Source organism: Alosa alosa, chromosome 16 (genome assembly GCF_017589495.1).
Source record: "Alosa alosa isolate M-15738 ecotype Scorff River chromosome 16, AALO_Geno_1.1, whole genome shotgun sequence".
NCBI lineage: Eukaryota > Metazoa > Chordata > Actinopteri > Clupeiformes > Clupeidae > Alosa > Alosa alosa.
The window spans coordinates 6,875,039-6,895,634 of NC_063204.1; the positions used below are offsets into that span (position 1 = coordinate 6,875,039).

Sequence of the window (20,596 nt, forward strand, 5' to 3'; positions counted from 1 at the left end):
AAAATGGAATTTGGGTGATGAAAATTTGCTAACATGTATTTCTTTAAACATACCCAAAACTTGTTTTAAGCATTAATTAACTTGTAAAATTGATGAATCCACAAAAAGTATTATTTATTATAAGTGTTATTATAAGTGTATTATTTTCTAATTAGGCTACCATCAGGAAAGTAACACCAATGATAATTTGGAGAACAAACTGATTTCTTTTTTTTTTTTTTTTTTTTACAAAATTCCTGCCATGTGACAGACCATGTCATCAGTCATCAGAAATATTAAAATGTCATCAGAAATATTAAAATTTAAAATTATTAAAATCACTTAACATACTTATGTACTTTGTTCACTGCACACTTCTTCAACTGACCTTTTGACCTAAGGGAAACTTCAAAGAGTCTGTGCATTATTTCAAAGTAAAAGTGTTTTGAGTAAAACTGATAATGTAATTTTGAGGGACAAACAATTATTTCAATTATTCACATTAATAATGTAATTTTTACTACATTTATTTTAAATGTATGAGATTTTATTTAAGAAAAGAATATGTTTAAATGAAAAGTACACAGCTTAACTGTATGATGTATGATAAAAAGGACAATTTTCAGGACCAGGCATTTTTTTTTTTAAATGTTAAAAAAAAGAGGAACATTAAATAAATAAACAAACTCTGTCTTATCATCTCAAGGACAGTCTTTATTTATTGAATATATACAATATGTGATTATTTGGACAAGTTCAATTATTTAGGGGTATGCAAATGTAAGGGACAAGCATTTCCACCTTTTTTTTTACTTTTGCATTAGAATCATTACTTCTTCTTTCCAGCAGAGGTGGATGAAATACATAATTCCTTTACTTAAGTGAAAGAAAAGATACACCTTGTTAAATATTACTCCAATACTTGCTTTTTAAAATACTTTTAGTATTCAGAAGTACAAGTATTTGTCCTTTAATGTATTTTTTTGTTTATTTTGTCATTAAAGTAATAGGGTCTTACTGTACTCTAATGTTTTTTTTTAAACTGTCCTAAAATTGTGAGAATTGTTCTAACACTTACTGTTTACCATGTTGTTAGTCGCTTTGGTTAAAAAAGCGTCAGCCAAATGTAATGTAATGTAAAGGGTATACATCATTTGTTCAGTCATACATCCAACAAAAACATTTTACCTATTGTCTTTGAAACTGTTCAAATAGATGCAATAATATAATTTTTAAATCATTATTCATTCTCTGTTCACAAATCTAAAAACATTTTAACTGCCCAATACAAAACCAGATTATTTATCATAATGATGTATGCTAAATATTTAGCTATGTGGTGAATGTCAGGTTAACACCAGACCACTTTTCAAGTCTCAATTGCAAACAGGTTCATGTAGTTCTCCCAGGCTATTGGAGGATGTTCTGATGAAGAATCTATTGCAAACAGATTTGTGTAGTTCTCCCAGGCTACATGGAGGATATTCTGATTAAGAATCTATTGGCTAAAGTACAGATTCTCAAAAATCATACTTAAGTACAGTAATCAAGTAAATGTACTTAGTTACTGTCCACCCCTGCTTTTATATCATGGGTTAGTTAAGCCACAGAAAAGCCATATGACCCAGGCCGTATCATCTTCCTGCGGCAATGCATATTGATGAAATAAAAGTGAAAAAAAAACTAAAAAGGTAAGGACTATGCGTAAGCATGAGTTGTGAATAAATCCACCCTGTTACAGGACTCATGACAACACACACACACACACACACACACACACACACAATGTCTTACCAGAGGCTGCATGTGGAGCCTATAAAATAAACTCAAGATAATTATTAGGCTACTTTATTTGTCAGTAGGCTGAATGGGTTTCTGCTGGAACACACTGATTTAGACAGACATTATTCCAACTCACAGCAAAGACTGGTATCCAGTATCCAGAACACGAGGCACGTTCAGCATTTCTCACTCCGTTACAAAAATATAAAACCAAAATAAAGCAAAATAAATCATGCTTTCTTGTGACTTTTGTACTTGCAACCTGCCACCACTGGATGGCGATTTCGCGCTGGTCTCAGCCTGTGTATGTGTACACCTATTCAACTGAGTGTGCATGGTGGACGAATGATTTAACCCTGGACACAGGAACGTGCAGAGGGAGAGCGCGTGTCCCAAATCAACGCGGATGTGTCGATAGTTAAAAGGGTCTCGCGCAGTCTGAAGGACTGAAGGTGACGCGATGGACTGGTAAAGCGTTTGAGACGAACGGAATTATTGGTGTTAACGAAAGATATGTGAAGAAAGTCCAAAACGACAATTGTCAATAGCAAATTATGCATTGTATTCAAAACGGAGAAGATTAAATAGCTGATGTTCTCCTCAAAATGGAACGGGGCGTGAGACTTAACCTGAGATAGCACCAAATATGGGGACACCAACTTTCGGGATTTGGAGATGAGGAACGTTAGAGTGTGATTTTCTCATAAGCGTGGGTTTGTGTATTGCTACAATAGCATGGCAAGGCGAACTAGTGTAACGTTATGTCAACGTCGTATTGCCTATCTAAACTAGGCTACACTCGGTGACAGTTCGAGCATCCCCTTTGAATCGCTGTCAAACTTAAAGGGAATTTTAACTCAACTGGATTTACGGCACCAAAGACGAGGGACGCTCATCCTCCTTGGCTTGACATGACAGAAGAGAACATGACGGCAGTACGAGGAGCTCATTCACACCCGGCAGGTTCCGCAGGGCCAAAAGACAGCGGGCAGAGCGTACCGGACAGCCCCGCACACTCCAAGCCAAACCCCGCTCCACCGGCGGACTACACAAACGAGCCTGCATCCTCAACATATGACTTGGTTAGCACATGGAGACAGTTCGCGAAAACTTTTATGTTAATTTTCCCTATATACGTTCTGGGCTATTTTGAGTTTAGTTTCAGTTGGCTTTTAATTGGACTCGCTGTATTTTTCTTCTGGAGAAGGAACGCAGGAAGCAAAAACTCGAGACTAAGCAGAGCGTTGGCATTCTTTGACCAAGAGGAGAGAACTTTCAAGCAGAGCCCGGTGTCATCAGAGCTGCCATCATGGGTGAGAAATTGGCTACAGCAGGCCTGGCAATGTCAGAGTTTACTACGGTTATAGCCAACACGTATGCAAGTACATTTTGGGTTGAATTCTAGGTCAATACTATTGTACTGACGTTCCCTTTATGCCTCTAGTTAAAACGTTTTAAAATATGGATGAGTAGGCTTACATTTGGCTATGATCATGAGCTATCTGATCTTACCTTTGGGCTAATTAAATTTGCATAATCTTCTCATCAACACAGAAGAAATACTGGACAAGATGATTCATTGTACTCCCATTCCCATTGTTATTAAGCATGTTTATCACCTCTTATCTTTCTGGCTAATTATCTAAAAAGCCTGCTGATCTAAGCAGTAGCCAGAATAGATAGGAGGTGAGTGTTATGACCAAAGTCAATAGAGAAACAGTTTGAGGTCCTCTACTGATGTTTAATGCAGCTGTCATCAGAAGTGGCACAAGGCTAAGCTAATTTTGAAAACAATGATGACCTCTAGGGACATCAGACAAATGAAAGAACTGGTTATGTATGGAAGGCTGTCCCATGTTTAAGCATGCATAAAGGCAAAGTGTGTCCAAAAAAGTCCTAATGCCAAGTCAAGGGAAAGAGGTAGGCTATTGTAAAAGTCAAATGGTGGAGGCAGTTAATTAAGTAGAACACTGCATCATCTGTTGATCTTCTGCACCATCATGCTGCAGAATCACTTCCCATGATGGAGATTTTGCCATGACAACATGGCAAAGGGTGTGTTGTTTGTTGCTGTCCTTTCTCATTGGAAGAGGTAAGCACTGACACGTGCAGTTCTCATTCTATTCTTATCTCAGATGCTGGGCCATCCACATACTGTTGTGCTTCATATAGACACAGTGCAAAAAAACAGACTTTTGTTGTGATATGTGTTGGGAGAAGAGGGTGATGGGAAGACCAAATGGACCCCGTGTGTTGTCAGCTTGCATCATGCGTGGGATTTTCATTGGATTTCCGTTCATGACAGAGCAGCTTGTGCCTCTGAAACAGAGAAAGAGAGAGAAAGAGGGAGAGAAGGTGGACAGGCAGTAGGCCTATGTCTCTATGTGGGAGTAAAATATAGGCTCGAGATAGGATCCTGTCCAGCAACATGGCCTCATATCTCAGCTGTAGCTAATGGAGACCTAACTAATGTGTAGGAGTCTCCCAATGTTTCCCACATTGCTCGGTAGCGCCTTTTTGATTGAACGCCTTCCATATTTTTCACTCCTGAGTATCCTAGTCCTTGTAACCTGCCAATAAGGATCTTTCATTAACCACTGAGAACATCATGTTCTGTCATCCCTGTTAGTTCAGTAGGAAGCGGTCGGTCAGGAGTCCACACTCGGGAAGGTGATGGACTCGGGCTGAAGTTCTCCTCAAAGATTGTTTAATTGGGTTTAGCCTGTAAATGACATTACAGGCCTTTCTATCAGAGAGCTGGCAGGCGTGAGGAAGGGAGTAAATCAGAGAGCCTCATGGATGTAGCCACAGACTGCCTTTACACATTACCAGCCCCCACTGTTCCAAGACATGGATACAGTCTGAATTCTGAAGTCATGCAACACATAGCCTACTCGCACTCTTATCTTAAAGTGATAGATGTGTATGTGTGTATATTTGTGTAAACTTGTCAGTATGACTCTCAAAAACAAAATTTATGGTGAGTGGTGTTTGTTTTCACTATTCAACCTATTCAAACTACTATTCCATTCACTGAGCGGTTGCTGAGAGTGAATCGATAGCACGAGTTCAGTAGCACTACATGTGAAACAATACATGTTAGTGGGCTCTGTGTGGTCAAGATAGGATTGGTGATGGGGTTCTTTAGTGCAATCGTTTTTTCTGTGATTGGCTACCTTACTTAAATATCCACATTTTGTACCCTAGACATTTACTTCAGGTTGAACTCTTTTCAGGAATGCAGTACGTCTCATAACATGGCCTGGTCAGTCTGCATGGACAAGATGTAGTCAAGCCAGATTCTGGTAGAACATGCAATTCACAGATGCAATGCAGTAGGTTATCCGTATTGAGTTTGTAATGAGCAGGATTTGACCCTAGAGATGACCAACCGATTATATGTGTCGTGTTAGAGAGAACACAGCGTGTAGTCATCCAGTGAGTGCTATTTACTGCCAACTTGCAGGCAAACTGCAGTGGGATGTAGTGGAGTCAAGCTGAGGTGAGATTTGAAGGGAAAACGGGGGGCAAGGGGAGAGGTGCTGCTTTGAAAATTTCATAATTTTTTCTCGTCAGCACTCGGTTCTCTGCCGCTCTCCACTCATAAAAGATGTGCTCATTGGGCCATGGATGGAGAAAAATAATGCAATACAATGTCCTCAGAAATCCTGCATTCTGATACTGTGTGCTTCACCTGCTGCCTTCTACAGTCTCTTGAACTAAAGTAACACAGAGAGCATATAAACAAATAAGTAAATAAATAAACATTTGCTGCTAATCCCCAGATATTTTTCAATCCTAGTCAGATTCAAAGGGTCTGTAGACGTGGTCTTTAAAACCCGCCAGACCTTTTACTCCCTACTGGCTACTAAACCTCCACTCCCCTCTACCTTTACTCACACTAAATGCAGCTGCCAGTACTACCACATGAAATTGGACAGATTAGAAACAGATAGATAGATAGATAGATAGATAGATAGATAGAGAGAGAGAGATAGAGAGATGGTTGGGGGCTTAATTCGATTTTTAAGACCTCACACCCCTCCCCCTTGATCCAATGTCTTCACCCCAGCTTCCCGATGGCTGCGCCTCAGCACTAGAAGACTGTTAAACTGTCTGAATCTGCCAGCAGCGATAACCGTGGCAGTTGCAGTGGGCTAGGATCTGCTGCGCTGTCATGTTGCATCGGAGGCACTGGCTAAGGACAACTCGCGCCAGTGTGTTTGGCTTTGGAAATAAATCTAGCGTGAGTCATAAGGGCTTCTGTGTAGCCCCGGCAGAACGCAGCAGAGTAGACTCGCCGCCACTCACCGGCTCGCTGCATGTGCGGGCCAACGAGGAAGGCAGAGGAGTGTCTCAAGGCGAGGCATAAAAATAGCCCCTGCTGCCTCATCTGGCAAACAGGCTGAGGAAATGTGTTGTTATGTTGGTTTGTGAAACTAAATGGGGTATTATATCAGAGCAGTTGTTTTTTTTTGTTTTCTTTATTCTGTACAGCTGACAGAATTCTTTTGTCTGTACAAGCTCAAAAGGCATTTTTCATTTTCATTTTTTTATTTTAATTTTTCTCCTTGTTTTATTTCCTCCCGTTCAAAATTACAAAATTACATGGCCATTTACTGTATTATTCAGATTATCAGACAGTAATTGTACCCTAGATACAAAGAGTTTAAGGGTCGTTTACACGCCGCCGTTTTTTTTGAAACCGATGAATTTACTGATGAATCGACTGGTCTGGCATATGCACTACAGCTCCTTTAGCTGCTTTCACCTCTGTGTGTCAACGCAAGTTTTTTTCTTGCCGGAATAGTTAAAGGTGTTAAAGCGGTAAGAAAAAAATACACCTGTTGGCTTCGTGTAAACGGGCCCTTAGTCTCATGGTGCACATTGACAGTACATCTGGGGCTAACCATAGTGAAGTATAGTGGGGAGGGAGTAACAGCACGGAATGATTACAGCATTAACAGTGTTTGAATTTGTTTAACCAATCCAAATGTCTGCTCATTTGAAGGGCTTGATGTAGGAGGGGGGAGACTTAAAGGTACTGTAACCGATGCTGGGTAACGTCACTTCTGTTGACCTTCAAACAAAACAGAGAGCTAGCTCGCTACTTCCTCCCCCTCCCTCCCGTGCTGCTCCCGTGCAATTGAAACTCTCTTGTTTTTGTTGCCGTTTTTGGAGCCTGGGCTGTACACAGAAATCGCGTTTTTTACAGTGTATTTAGGACACAGACAGCTAGCGGTTGGTTAGGTGATGTTTGCAGTAAGTGACATAAAATGTTTTAGCCTAAAAAACGTGTGGCATCGCTTAGAGCACCATTAAAGTGCCGGTACGCATAGATGTTGACTCCTAGACGTCGGTTGGCTTCCCCTTACATGTTCCTGTCTTTTTTTCAAGTCCTCCATTTTAATGAGTTGGCTGCAGACTGGGAACTCTTGTCACAGAAATACCAAGGAAAGGGCAAGGAGGCCTCACAGGGACACAGACAGCAGCCTAACATAATGTTTTTCCTTGATATAGACAGAACATCAGTTGTTTATGGTTATAGTGTGTCTGTGAGTGTTACCCAGAGGAGCAGAGCAGAGCCCTCTCTTACAGGAAATCTATTGATCAACTGAGGGATGAAAATGTGGCGGTGAAGTCCACTCTTTCTTTCTTTCATTCTGTCTTTCTTTCTTTCTTTTCTTTCTTTCCTGCTCTTCTTCTTCGGGCACTCCTCTGAGGATGTGCTGTCACAGCATCGCAGCATCAGCGTTTCCTCTCTTAGCCTACTATGGGACTCAGTCCCGGGGCCTACTCAGCTAGTTTTAATGTGCCCACTCACACACACACAGGCACTCTCAAACAGCGCGCTGGCAGTTGTAAGCATTGATCATTTAGAGCATACATTATATTGCTGTTCCTTTGGAACAACAGAAATCCCTGTATATCACTCATACAGCCTATTTATCCATTTATACTCAACCGACCATCTACATTTTTCATTCTTCCCTTTCCCTGCATCCATTGGCCTTGATTCAATGTGTTGTGTATTTCATGATGTTAACAACAATATGCACTTCTATATTATGTACACAAAGGACAGATCATGTGATACCCAGAGTCCCATAGTCCCACATGCAGCCTTTCTGGCAGCATTAATGCTGCACTACACTATCTAGTCCATATGCTCCCATATATTAAGTGATTTAAGTAACTTGTTCTCTATAATAAGCAAACCTAAATAAAGGGGATTGTATGTGGATGTTTCATTATTCAAATGGTTATATCTCTATGCTATTTGTGTAAGCTATATGTGGTAGGAATATCCAATGGTGCTGGTTTCCTTAGTGACAGATATTTACTTTTCCTCTGCAGCATTTGTCTTATTGACTTCCCTGCTTGTCATTTTCCAGGTCCATTTTCCGGATGTAGAAAGAGTGGAGTGGTTGAACAAGGTATGAGAGTGGGCTTGTTTTTTATTCTTTTTTTTTTGCTGGGCTTTATTGAGATGTTGACCTCTAAATCAGTCTATCTGTCAATCCTGGCACTAAAGACTTTTATTTTCTTTCTCTGTGACACTACATTTTTGACTGTTGACTCGTCTTGGTATCTCTTTTAGTCCTATCATTCTCGTCCTTTTCCTCTCAAGGTGTGTGCATCTCTATCCTCATATCTCTCTCCCTGTCTCCCTTCCCCCCTCTCTCTCTCTCTCTTCCTCTCATGCTGTCTCTCCTGCTCTCTCTTCCCCTCCCTTTCACACCTCCTCCCTCTCCTCTTTGATTCCCCGTTCTCCTATTGACTGCTTTTTTCCTCGAGTTCTTTCTCTCTCTCCCTCCTTCTCATTTCCTCCATTTCCCTTTCTTATCAACCCCCAAACACACACCTCTCTTTGTGTTGTCTGTGCAGGGCGGAGGGGATCGGGGGCTGCAGTGGATAGTGATGTGGCACGCTGCAGCAGAGCTGCACCCCAGCCCTGCCCCATTTCCCCTGTAGCACTCACCCATTCAGACAGCAAAACATCACTTTTCATCCGGCCATCACACATTTTAGATTGATGGAAGTTCACTGTAAGTCAGACTCACATGGCGTGCCACTGTTAGGTGTTCATGAAGATATTGTATGTCTTTCACACCAGCCGTACATCATGAAATGGAGGAAGTGTTAAATATTTGATCAGAGTAGCCACTTTAGTGTATTTTCCATGGTTTTCCATGGAGTCGGAAAAGCTTTAACTGAAACATAGAGTTTACTCATAACCAAAATATCATAAATACAAAAAAGGGTTTCGGTTCTTGCTGATGTTTTGGTTTGTTCAATTCTTGCCAACTGTGCACCACAGGGATTTAGCATCTTAACGTCTTAAACCTCTTTTCTCGTAAATTGAGATTTACTTTATGCTCCTCTTTCTCCCGCTTTATTTCTCAGTCTTTGTTTACCACCCCTGCTCCTCCTCTCTATCCCTCAGCATCTGTTCAGATGTGACATTGAAAATGCAAATGTCAGAAAAATAAATAAATATAAACAAATGGATCTAAATGAAACACTGCCATCTACAGAGCCACCCCTAGGACTCATCTACCCTCAACTTTCTCCTGCTGTTGGTCTCTGATGACCAGTCATGTTGTGTTTAGTGGTCCGTCAGCTTTGCACCTTTCCCTCCCGCAGACGGTGAAACAAATGTGGCCGTATATCTGTCAGTTTGTGGAGAAGCTGTTCCGCGAGACCATCGAGCCGGCTGTGAAGGGCGCCAACGCGCACCTCAGCACTTTCAACTTCACCAAAATAGACCTGGGCGACAAGGTGAGCAGAGCCGCCACTCATGCTACTCGCCAAAAGATCTTATCTGGTCAAATACCATGCTGGAACTTCATAGCCTGTTTTTGAAACCCTTATTTCAAACCTGACCACCTGGTATACCTTCATGCCCTTGGAATGGATGTGTTCCTCCTCCACATCTGTATTATTGTTTTATCCTGAGCCCACTAAGATATTACGCTAGTGTGTTAATTAGTGTGCTAATTAGCATGCTAATTAGCACGCTGCAGTAATGTGCCCCAGTCATAGATCCATGTAGTGCACACTGAATAACCATTTCCTGTTAGTGAGGTTTACATGTGTAGGACTAGCTTTCATCTCCCTCCTCATTTTTATCAGAAATGCTCAAGAAATTTCCCCATTGGAATCTGTGTATTACAGCCATTCATCCTTATAATAGGTTGTGTGGTTGATGATTCCCAAAAGTCTGTGCAGTTTATGTCTGCATAAAAGATATGGCAACACTTTTTGTGTTTATCTCTAAAAAGATCTTGAGCCACAACCTTAAAATAATATATTTCAATTATTTGATTATTTGCATATTGTATTTAATTGCCCAGTCAAGTCATTGTATGGTCATATTTGTATTTGTACTTGGGTAAGAATAACCCTACAAGAATTAAAGAGACAAGCATGTAATTGAGTGCATTGACATGGGTTCCATGGCACCAGAGAGAATATCAATAATTTGTATGTGTGCATGCGTGTTTGTGTGTGTGTGTGTGTTTGCATATGTGTGTGTGTGTGTGTGTGTGTGTGTGTGTGTGTGTGTGTGTGTGTGTGTTCACAGCCTCTGAGGGTCAATGGGGTTAAGGTTTACACCGAGAATGTGGACAAGCGCCAAATCATCATGGATCTCCAGATCAGGTCAGAGAGATTTGACTCATATTTGTTTCCTTATTACATCACATATCTAATATATTCTGAATGGATTTCTAAATCTGTATATGTGTATTTTGTGTGTTTTTTTTTGTGTGTGTGTGTGTGTGTCTGTATGTGTATCTGTGTGTGTGTGTTTCTTTATTTTTCATCTCACACAGTTTTGTTGGGAGCACTGAAATAGATGTGGACATCAAGCGGTACTACTGCAAAGCCGGGATTAAAAGCATACAGGTGATCATTCCATTCTGTTTGATATTCTGAGCTCATGTCCATAGTCATCATGTTTCCACGGAAACGGCACAGTATTGGATGCAGCCACAATAAGGTGTCTGTCTGGCTTTATATTTCTCTTTTTCCTCTCATGGACACACACACACACACACACACACACACACACACACACACACACACAGACACACACACACACACACACACACACACACTCACACACTAAAAAAAGATAATATAGATGGAGCTTTGAGGTGTCAGGTGTTTAATATACATTGTTGATTAGTCTGTTGGTCTGTTTTGATTGTCATGTCCGCTCCTTGCTGAAATGTCAATGCATGCCTTATTTGTTTTGTGTTTCTGGACACTTGTGGTTGGTGTTATGAGGTGTGTTGGAAACAGACTGCCTCTCAACCCTCCATTGTGTCATATACATGTCTGTTTCCAGGAAAGACTCCAGCACAGGCCTTTTGAACGGGGTCTATTTTTAAGAAGGGTGTATTTTTGGCTTGGTGTGTAACCGAATACACTAATGCCCTTGTGCTGTCCGCAGCACTGGAAAAGATTGGACAACATACACATGTGTGTGTGTGTGTGTGTGTGTGTGTGTGTGTGTGTGTGTGTGTGTGTGTGTGTTTTACATCTTGCATGGTGTATCGTGTTGCACCATGCGACCATTTGTATGCCGTCAAACATTCGGAGTGTTCTTGGCGAAACAGTTAGCCGCTGTGTTGTCGGCGGCCGAGGAAGTGCAGAAAGATTACACGCAGGATTAGTATGCCTTACATATCCACATAATGCATAACACAGGAGGCGAGAGCAAGCACTTCTGCTTTGTTATCAATGACAGCCAGAGCCTTCGCTCCGGTGAATTCCACTGGGCCAACCTGGGCTAGTTACACACACACACACACACACACACACTTTGCCGCATTACCTTGTAAGGCAAGTCCTACCCGAAGGAAAAAACGAATGACTTTACTGTTCAAATCTGTCTTCAGATTTAATGAACCGTTCTAGTGGACAGATGTCAGGAAGTGGAGTTTGCTTGCTTTGGCAAGAGTTAGCACTGTAGTTTGATAGCATTTTGTTGTAATAGCCTTGTTTTTTTTTTGTTTTTTTTTATCAGATACCCTTTTTTGTGAATGTGAAGAACGAGAGGACATTGCTGACACAATTTTATCAGAAATGCGTTGAAAAAAATGTGAAAAGTTCCCATTGTCCCTAAGAGACGTACTGTACTGAGTGAGAGAGCCGTTTCTTTTTATTGTGCTCCTCACAAGGCTGTTCTGGGGCTTCAGGAATCTATAGATCAGTATATAATTTGCGGGTTTATATTGCTTATGGCTGCACAAGCAGTGTCAGGGCGAGGGAAAATTATATGGATCTTTCTGGAGGCTGCTATGATTCATGAGTGGAGACTTCAGCTATTTAAGCCCGGACTGCACGGAACGTTGCCGCGAGAAAAAAAGCAATCTGTCTTCCTCCCTGGATCCCTACACAAAGCACATTCACTCTTGACCCAGAGAGATAAGCGCTTGCTTAACAAAGTTTCCCTCTTTTTCCCCCTTACACTCCCCTCACTCCTCTCTCGTCTGGTTGTGTCTGTCTCTCTCCCCGGGCCCTCTCACTCTCTCTGTCTCTCTCTCCATCATCCTTACCCTCCAAACACTCGACCTCTGGGCTCCAAATACCCACTCGTTCACACACACGCACGCGCGCATGCACGCACACACACACACACACACACACACACACACACACACACACACACACACACACACACACACACACACACACACACACACACAGTCTTCTTGTCTGACTTGTCTGAGGCTGGTATGACTGCTGTACCTTAAGCTGTGGTGTATTAATGGCAGCATCAACTCGGGCACCTCGTGGGGCTGTCTCCTTTGGAATGTTCCGGCCCTTTCTGCCCTCACTGCTGGGTGACTGCAAAGACCCAGGATTAGGGGGTCAAGGGCCAGCTGAGGGTGGGGTGCTGATACTGAAAGCTTCCTAAATGGTATTTGTGTGTGTGTGTGTGTGTGTGTGTGTGTGTGTGTGTATGTGTGTGTGTGTGTGTGTGTGTAATGGTATTTGTGTGTGTGTGTGTGTGTGTGTGTGTGTGTGTAATGGTATTTGTGTGTGTGTGTGTGTGTGTGTGTGTGTGTGTGTGTGTGTGTGTGTGTGTGTGTGTGCTGTATGGTTGTGAGTGTGATGTGCGCTGTGCTCCCGCAGCTCCACGGTGTGCTGAGAGTGGTCCTGGAGCCCTTGCTGGGGGACATGCCTCTGGTGGGAGCGCTGTCTCTGTTCTTCATCAAGAAGCCGGTGAGTGCTGCCTGCCTGCCTGGCTGTCTGTCTCGGTCTTCCTCTGTCTGTCTGCACTACACTGCACTACATGATGTTTTCTAAACAAAGTTCGGGAGGAGCCCTTAGGGATGATTGACAGCAATTAATCACCTGTCTTCAGCCGCCAGGGTATTTAAGCCGGCCTCCTTATCCATACGTCACACGCCGTGGCGCTCGCAAATTATCCCTCCTCCTCCCCTTTACTCCTCCATTTCACTGATAGCCCAGTTACGCATTCCTCCTTACATTGGGGGGTGCAAGCGGCCATCGCTCTATCGCGATCTGCGCTTCAGGCATTCCATGACCACGGCCAGCTACCATGCCAAACACGCGCTTAGCTTATTCACTCAGTATAGCAATCATGCCGACGGGCGAACTAGTGAAACTGGGCCATTGGAATTCCATACATTCCAATAGACACACTAAAAAAACCATTTGTCACATTTCTGAGAATGTAATGTGCATGGCAGTATTCTCTAGGGCACAACATTAAGGAACCAGTTTGCCAGGTTTTATCAATGGTATGTATTCGTTTTCTGTTCCTGGAAACCCACAGAGGTCTGGCCTGCATGTTCAGAGACGTGCAGCGGTAAACAATAAGGGGTGGAGAATGGAGAAGAGACATGCTTAGAGGAGAGGAAGTAAATAGCAGACAGGGAGCTTGTGTTACTGATCAGTGATTTTCTATTCACAAGCCCGTTGTAGCTAGTAGAGTCTGTGCAGTTACATGAAAAGCAGGTCTTTCTGCACACACACACACACACCTACTTTTCCTAGAAGGCCTTTGTTTTTGGAGAGTGGTCCTCCACCACTCTTCACTGCTACATCCAGAGTAGTTCCATGATAGACACACTGAACTCAAATCTAAAGACACACACACACACACACACACACACACACACACACACACACACACACACACACACACACACACACACCACTCCTCCCCTCTCATTGTATTTGTGCCCAAGGCAACATTAGTATTGTGAATCAGAGTGCACAGAAAACAAAGCCTCAGAGTCAATTAGACCACAGAGTCAATTAGACCACAGAGTCAATTAGACCACAGAGTCAATTAGACCACAGAGTCAATTAGACCACAGAGTCAATTAGACCACAGAGTCAATTAGGCCACAGAGTCAATTAGGCCACAGAGTCAATTAGACCACAGAGTCAATTAGACCACAGAGTCAATTAGGCCACAGAGTCAATTAGACCACAGAGTCAGGTAGGCCACAGAGTCAATTAGGCCACAGAGTCAATTAGACCACAGAGTCAATTAGACCACAGTCAATTAGCCACAGAGACCACAGAGTCACCACAGAGTCAATTAGACCACAGAGTCAATTTAGTCCAATTAGACAATTTGAGTCAATTAGACCACAGAGTCAATTAGACCACAGAGTCAATTTGAGTCAATTAGACCACAGAGTCAATTAGACCACAGAGTCAATTAGAGAGTCAATTAGACCACAGAGTCAATTTGAGTCAATTAGACCACAGAGTCAATTAGACCACAGAGTCAATTTGAGTCAATTAGGCCACAGAGTCAATTAGACCACAGAGTCAATTAGGCCACAGAGTCAAATCTAGATGGAGATGGAGATGCTGTCATTTCTTTTGTCATCCCTGTGAAAGCTTTTGTTAGTGCTTGAAAAGACTAAGATCCTTCACACCCTTGTTCTCTAAGATCCACACACACATCCAGAACACCTGTCACTCCTAATAATACCCCACCTGGAGGCTACAGGTACACCGATGCCAGTCATACGCCATTAGCCTACTTTCCGCCGAGTTGCGTTGCGGGTTCACTCGTCCTCCCCACTGCCTCTCCTCCTCTGGGTCCCTCTTCAACACACTTCCGCTCCTGTCAGCAGGCAAATAATGTGACCGATTTAAGCAGTGGTATGGGAGTTTCCATGGGGGTGGGGGGGGGGAGACAGAAGCTGCTTTAAATAGCCGCCGTGCACATAGCGATGGCCTCCCCCTGGCTATTTATGGCCTCGGGGAGCGTCAAGGTGGGGATGCAGAGGCCAGTGAAAGCAACGCTGCCCATACAGTACAGCATGCGGCCTGCGTCCACACACACACGCACACACGCACACACGCGCACACACACACACACACACACACACACACACACACACACACACACACACACACACGCACGGTTTTCTGAAGACTTGTCTGAGGCGTGAGCAGCAGCAAGCTACGGGCCCGTGGCGAACTTCCTGTAATTACACGCAGGATGACTCGCCTGTCGATGGCACTAGAGCCGTGATTTACGCTCACCTGCCTCGCCCCTGTCGCCCGTTACGCCACTCTTCACTCGTCCTCGAGGGCCTGTTATTGCTTCGATGGCCGCCAATGAGATTGAGAATGCCTCAGCGACGTCCTTGTTGCTTTGGCCCCAGCTGTTGAGTGCAGTGAGCTCGCTGAGGCAGTCATTGATCAGTGAAGGTTTTTTTTTTTTCCATTCTAGCCTGTAGCTTTGTCACTCACCTCTGCAGATTAGATTATGTTGGAATGTCTTTCTTCAACAGGCTTCCTGCCATGTCTTAGTGTTCGCTTGCCTGCACCCTATCTGACATGATCTCCTTCTTTGTCTCCTATATCTCTTGACTCTAAGACTGACTGACTCCCCTCTTGACTGTTGCTCTGGGTTTGCAACCTTTTTTAACTCTCCTTTGATCAAAAGAAAACTCTAATGCACTAAGATGTGCTACTGATCTGCATGCCTTACAAGGCAACATTTTATCTCCTCTAACTCCGGAGTGTTTATATGTGTGTGTGTGTGTGTGTGTGTGTGTGTGTGTGTGTGTGTGTGTGTGTGAGTGCCTTAGCTACAAGATTCCCTTCTGTAGCTCGGCGTTCATATTAGTTTATACTACCTGTGTGAGTCACCAGGCTCCGTATGGTCCAGTGGTTTTCATTGCTCATATAAGGCAAAATAGCCTCCACTTTCTATCTGTGTCATCACTAGCTCTCCTCACCGGCCTTTCCCAGGTCAATGATACAACCTTCACTTAAAATATCTCTTGTTCTTAAAAATAACCTCCCCTCTTAGCAAGGACACATACTTTCTAAACTGTTCTAACACCCTAAACACCTGCAATTATAAGAAGCGTTTAGCCTAGTTAAACAACCCCACCTCGGAATACCTTGTGGGGAAGCACAAGGTTCCTGCAAAGTTCCTGCAACTGGGAGTTTGGGATTAAGTAAAAGCTGCATTGGACAACTCGCGATGTGCTTAAGTGAGAGGGTGGAGGCGGTTGGTCTTACCCTGAGAAGAGAGAATGGCCTGATGATGAAGTAGCGGTGGGGAGTTGTTGTTGTTGTTGGTCGGAGGTCTGCACCAGGGCCCTGGGGGTTCAGTGAGGTGTCAACGAGCGGAGTCAGCCCTGCCCAGCCCACACCTCTCAGGGCACTGCAGAGGCAGCAGAGGACTCACACTCACATTCACACTCACACTCACACTCACTCCACTCCACTGCAGTTTTCCACTGCACCAGGAGTAAGCCCCCAGAGAGACACACACACAGCAGGGCCTGGAGGAGCAAGAGAGAAAGATGGAGAGACAGAGAGAGAGAGAGAGAGAGAGTTTAAAAGACAAAGAGACAGAGAGACACAGAGAGAGTTTAAAAGACAGAGACACAGAGAGAGATTAAAAGACAGAGAGAGAGAGAGAGTTTAAAAGTCAGATGGTGTGTGTTGAAAGAGAAGATATTGGGGAGAGAGATGGATTGTGACAAGTGAGTGTACACGAGGGGAATTACTCATACCAGAGAAAGCAACATATTGGGAAAATCATGACATTGCACCCAGAGACAAACTGACAGCTCAGGATGTATATTTTCCTCATTGATACCTTTATGCTTCACTCCGTCTTGTTACAGTGCATCACAGCACCTGTGAGAGTGGGTGCCGGAGCTAGACTAATTAGCATTGATTTTATAACCAAATCACTCAGCCAGACAGGATTAATTCTTCCCATTGTGATGTGCTGTTGCCGAGGAGTGGTGGTGTGTTGCCCCCCCCCCCTGAAAGATCCCACATCCTGGACGGGGCTTTTAATCAGAACCCACCTCGCTTTTTAGTGTGTCGATTCTTAAATGCGCCCCCTCAAACTTTATGAACAAAACAAAGAAATAAATAACCTGAATGGCTGGCATTTTTCGGTCCTTGGGCGAGGTATCAGTTTTTTTTTTGCCTAGAAGTGAAAAGCTCTTAGTCTGAATGTAGGAACCCCTCCAATAGTCCCTGTGATTATGTTCTCCTAAAATCCTGGCAATCATGAGATGCCAAGTCTGTGTTCTCCCCTGTGTAGAACAAATGAAGAAAGCTCTTCTTCACCATATTGACATTTTGGTAACCGTTCACTAATAAAATGTATCTTTTTTTTTTTCAATTTCTTCAGATTCTTTTATTTATTTATTTATGTATTTTTTTTTTTTTTTTTTTTTGTAAATTATTTTTATTGGTTTTCCTTTCAAACTCATTATATACAATGACAATATCGATGTATAGAATGTCTAAATGTATCTTTCTTTAACCAATCCCCTCCTCTAGCTCCTAGACATCAGCTGGACGGGCCTCACCAACATATTGGACATTCCTGGACTGAAGTAAGTGGTTTATCGTTCCCATTCTCTCTCTGTTGAGTAATTGGTTGCTTGTTGATCAAAGGCTTCCAGACGCTGCATTATTTAGTGATGTGCTTGTCCCTGCCGAGTCACACGTGACAGACGCTACAGTATGCATTGTCTCAGAACACTGTTAACTACAAATGATGGCTTGCCTTTACAAATGAAAATGTGACAGCTGCATGTCCAAAGAACAATGAGATTTGAAAGCGTTGGTTCTACATTTGTGTGAGTGTGTGTGTGTATGTGGTGAGGGGCAGGGGGATTACTGCTACTGTGTTTGCATGACCAACCCTTTGCCCAGGGACGTGTGCGTGTTTGAATATCTCTTGTGTGTATGCCTTTGTGTGATAGTGTGTGTGTATGTGCTTTGTTAATGTGCAATGTTGAGTGAGCGTGTCTGCCCTTTCTCGCTCTCATTTGGAGGGGTTTGTTGCGTCGTCAAAATTTGTTGTGTGTGTGTGTCTTTGTTTGTGTGGTTAATGACTGTACAGTGTTGAGTGAGCATTTCCCTCCCTCCCTCCCTCCCTCCCTCCCTGGTTATATCTATCCTGGAGGTGTTTGTTGTGCCGTGTCGTCAGCGTGTGTGTGTGTGTGTCCTGGAGAGAGATGGAGCAGGTGTTTTGCGACAGGGCACCAATGACGAGCTCCCCACCGGGACAAAACTCTGAGAGAGACGCCTGCAGACAGTGGGTTTGCCTACATTGGATGATGAGGGTTAACACAGATTAACTACCTCCAAGCGGCACTTTTGCACTAGCATTCATCAACACATGCATCCCTCAAGCCTGCTGCCATTACTGCAGTATACATCATATTAACAGCCCTGTTGGTTTGTCTGGTTGTAAAGGCTTCAGCTGTTGCTCATTGATTGTATGTTTGTGTGTGTGTGTGTGTGTGTGTGTGTGTGTGTGTGTGTGTGTGTGTGTGTGTGGATTCTGCTGGGGTTGCAGTTGTGCTGTGCTGTAATGTGTTATGGGCTAGTAGACATTCAGGGTTGGGTCTGTGGGAAAGTAAGGGATATGGCTTCCAAATTGGTCATAAAGTGAATTGATATGGCTGGGACAGTGAGTGCTGAAAACACAGGACAGTGGTCCCCACCATTACCAGTTTGTGTGTTTGTTTTTTTTAACGATTCACATACAATCTAGAGCTGCACTGCTGTTGACCCATAGTCTTTCTTTTCAAATCTAGTTTTTGTAATATAGTACATTCTGTGCATTCAAAATACTTTATGGAAAACCATTCAAATCATGGAGTAGTTTGATGTAAATACAGAACCACATGCATACAAAGCAACTAAAAGAACCACTTGCAAAGCAGCTTTTGAAAGTGCAAATGTACATGTAAATGTTAGACATTGGTGCACTAAAGCACTCCCAATCTCTTTTGAGTGAACTGAAGTCAGGAGGCAGCAGGATAAAGAACCTGTTCACCATGGCAGACATTCCAAAGCGTTCAGTTTCAGGAAATCTACAGATACATGGCAGAAGCTTTCTGAGACACGGAAGGAGGAGGGCAGTAAAATATGGAGAATTGACAGGAGGACTCTTGGGGAACTGCTGTCAATATAAATCAGGGTTAAGTTTGAGTATGATTCACAAGCGATTGCCCCTGACAGGCTAGTTCTGAATGGATAAATATTTGTTGGTTCGGTTAGTGTTTTCTTTATTACACATCTATAACCTCAGCTTTTTTGTAATAGAATAGTAAGCTGCATCTTTAATCTGCTGCTACGTCTTCCTTGCGATGTGATTTGATTTGCTATGCAGCCGCACTAAGAAAAGTGTCTAATTTAAGCAACTTTAATTTCCTTACATCACACTCTCTGCGGATCTCTCAGTAATTGCCAGGCAGCTCACACTCTCCGACTGGTGGGAACATGGCGTCTGTGGGAAGCCCACGCGGATCAGTGGGCAGGCGGATTACAAGTAGCCCTAACGAACGGGGGACTTCAGAGAGAGATGCATTTAAATCAGCTCCTCTTCACGTCACTCTCTGCCGAAAAGCCCCCTTTGAGCTCTTCTCTCACACCTGATCTTCTTATATCAGTTTAGTTTTTTTTTTCCCTCGAGATGACGAGATGTTCTCGTGTGTCTCAGAGGAAATAAAAAAAATAGGAGCAGTTCCCCATTCTTCTCCTGAGAGCCAGCGAGTTTTTTCAGTACGCCTGACCTGATTTCAAAACAAGCTCTTCCAAGGAAGTCTGATTCACAGGAGACTCACCTAAGGGAACACACACGCGTACGCACACACACACACACACACATAGACACACACACACACACACACACACACACACACACACACATAGACACGCACACACACACACACACACTCACACACAAACAGGAACAGTACTACTCTTAGTCACGCACACACACACACACACACACACACACAGAACAGCTACTATGAGTCAGCAGGGATCCCAGCACAATGGAAAACAGATTAATGCTCCTGACATCCTAGTCAATAGACTGACAGTCAGCCCGTGTTTGTCAACCTTCCTCCGCTCTGGCTGTGGCGCCAACAGGTGGAGATGAAGGTTGCATGGGGGGGTCAAATATAGTCTTCAATGACGTCAGGGCAAAACCTGGAATGTGGCTGGTCATGAGTCAAGATAGGGGGCAGCCGTGGCCTACTGGTTCAAAGTCAAAGTCAAAGTCAAAGTCAGCTTTATTGTCAATTTCTTCACATGTTCCAGACATACAGAGATCGAAATTACGTTTCTCACTATCCCACGGTGAAGACAAGACATATTTTACCAATTTAAGTCCACAGACAAACATAACATTCAAGTAAACAAAAAAGTAAGTAAATAAGAGGGCACATATAATAATGAAAAAAATAAGAGCAGCAAAATTTGGTTGAAATTGTGCATAGACAGTCAATAAAATACTAGTGCAAAGTCAGGCCAATAAAAGGCTTGG

At 43.2% G+C, this 20,596-nt stretch overlaps 1 protein-coding gene across 3 annotated transcripts in view; it reads left to right on the forward strand.

Annotated features, from left to right (window-relative positions):
• The first annotated feature begins 2,147 nt into the window (after positions 1-2,147).
• esyt2b (extended synaptotagmin-like protein 2b) overlaps positions 2,148-20,596 on the forward strand; it is a 34,607-nt gene continuing 16,158 nt past the window's right edge. For 2 of the 3 annotated variants that reach the window (XM_048265818.1, XM_048265819.1), the window contains exons 1-7: positions 2,148-3,074; positions 8,157-8,198; positions 9,409-9,543; positions 10,349-10,425; positions 10,599-10,671; positions 12,910-12,999; positions 17,590-17,645. In XM_048265818.1, the coding sequence (XP_048121775.1) occupies positions 2,673-3,074; positions 8,157-8,198; positions 9,409-9,543; positions 10,349-10,425; positions 10,599-10,671; positions 12,910-12,999; positions 17,590-17,645 (875 nt within the window). In that variant the 5' untranslated portion in view covers positions 2,148-2,672. The remainder of the gene's footprint in view (positions 3,075-8,156; positions 8,199-9,408; positions 9,544-10,348; positions 10,426-10,598; positions 10,672-12,909; positions 13,000-17,589; positions 17,646-20,596) is intronic. The other variant, XM_048265820.1, reaches the window with a different exon arrangement.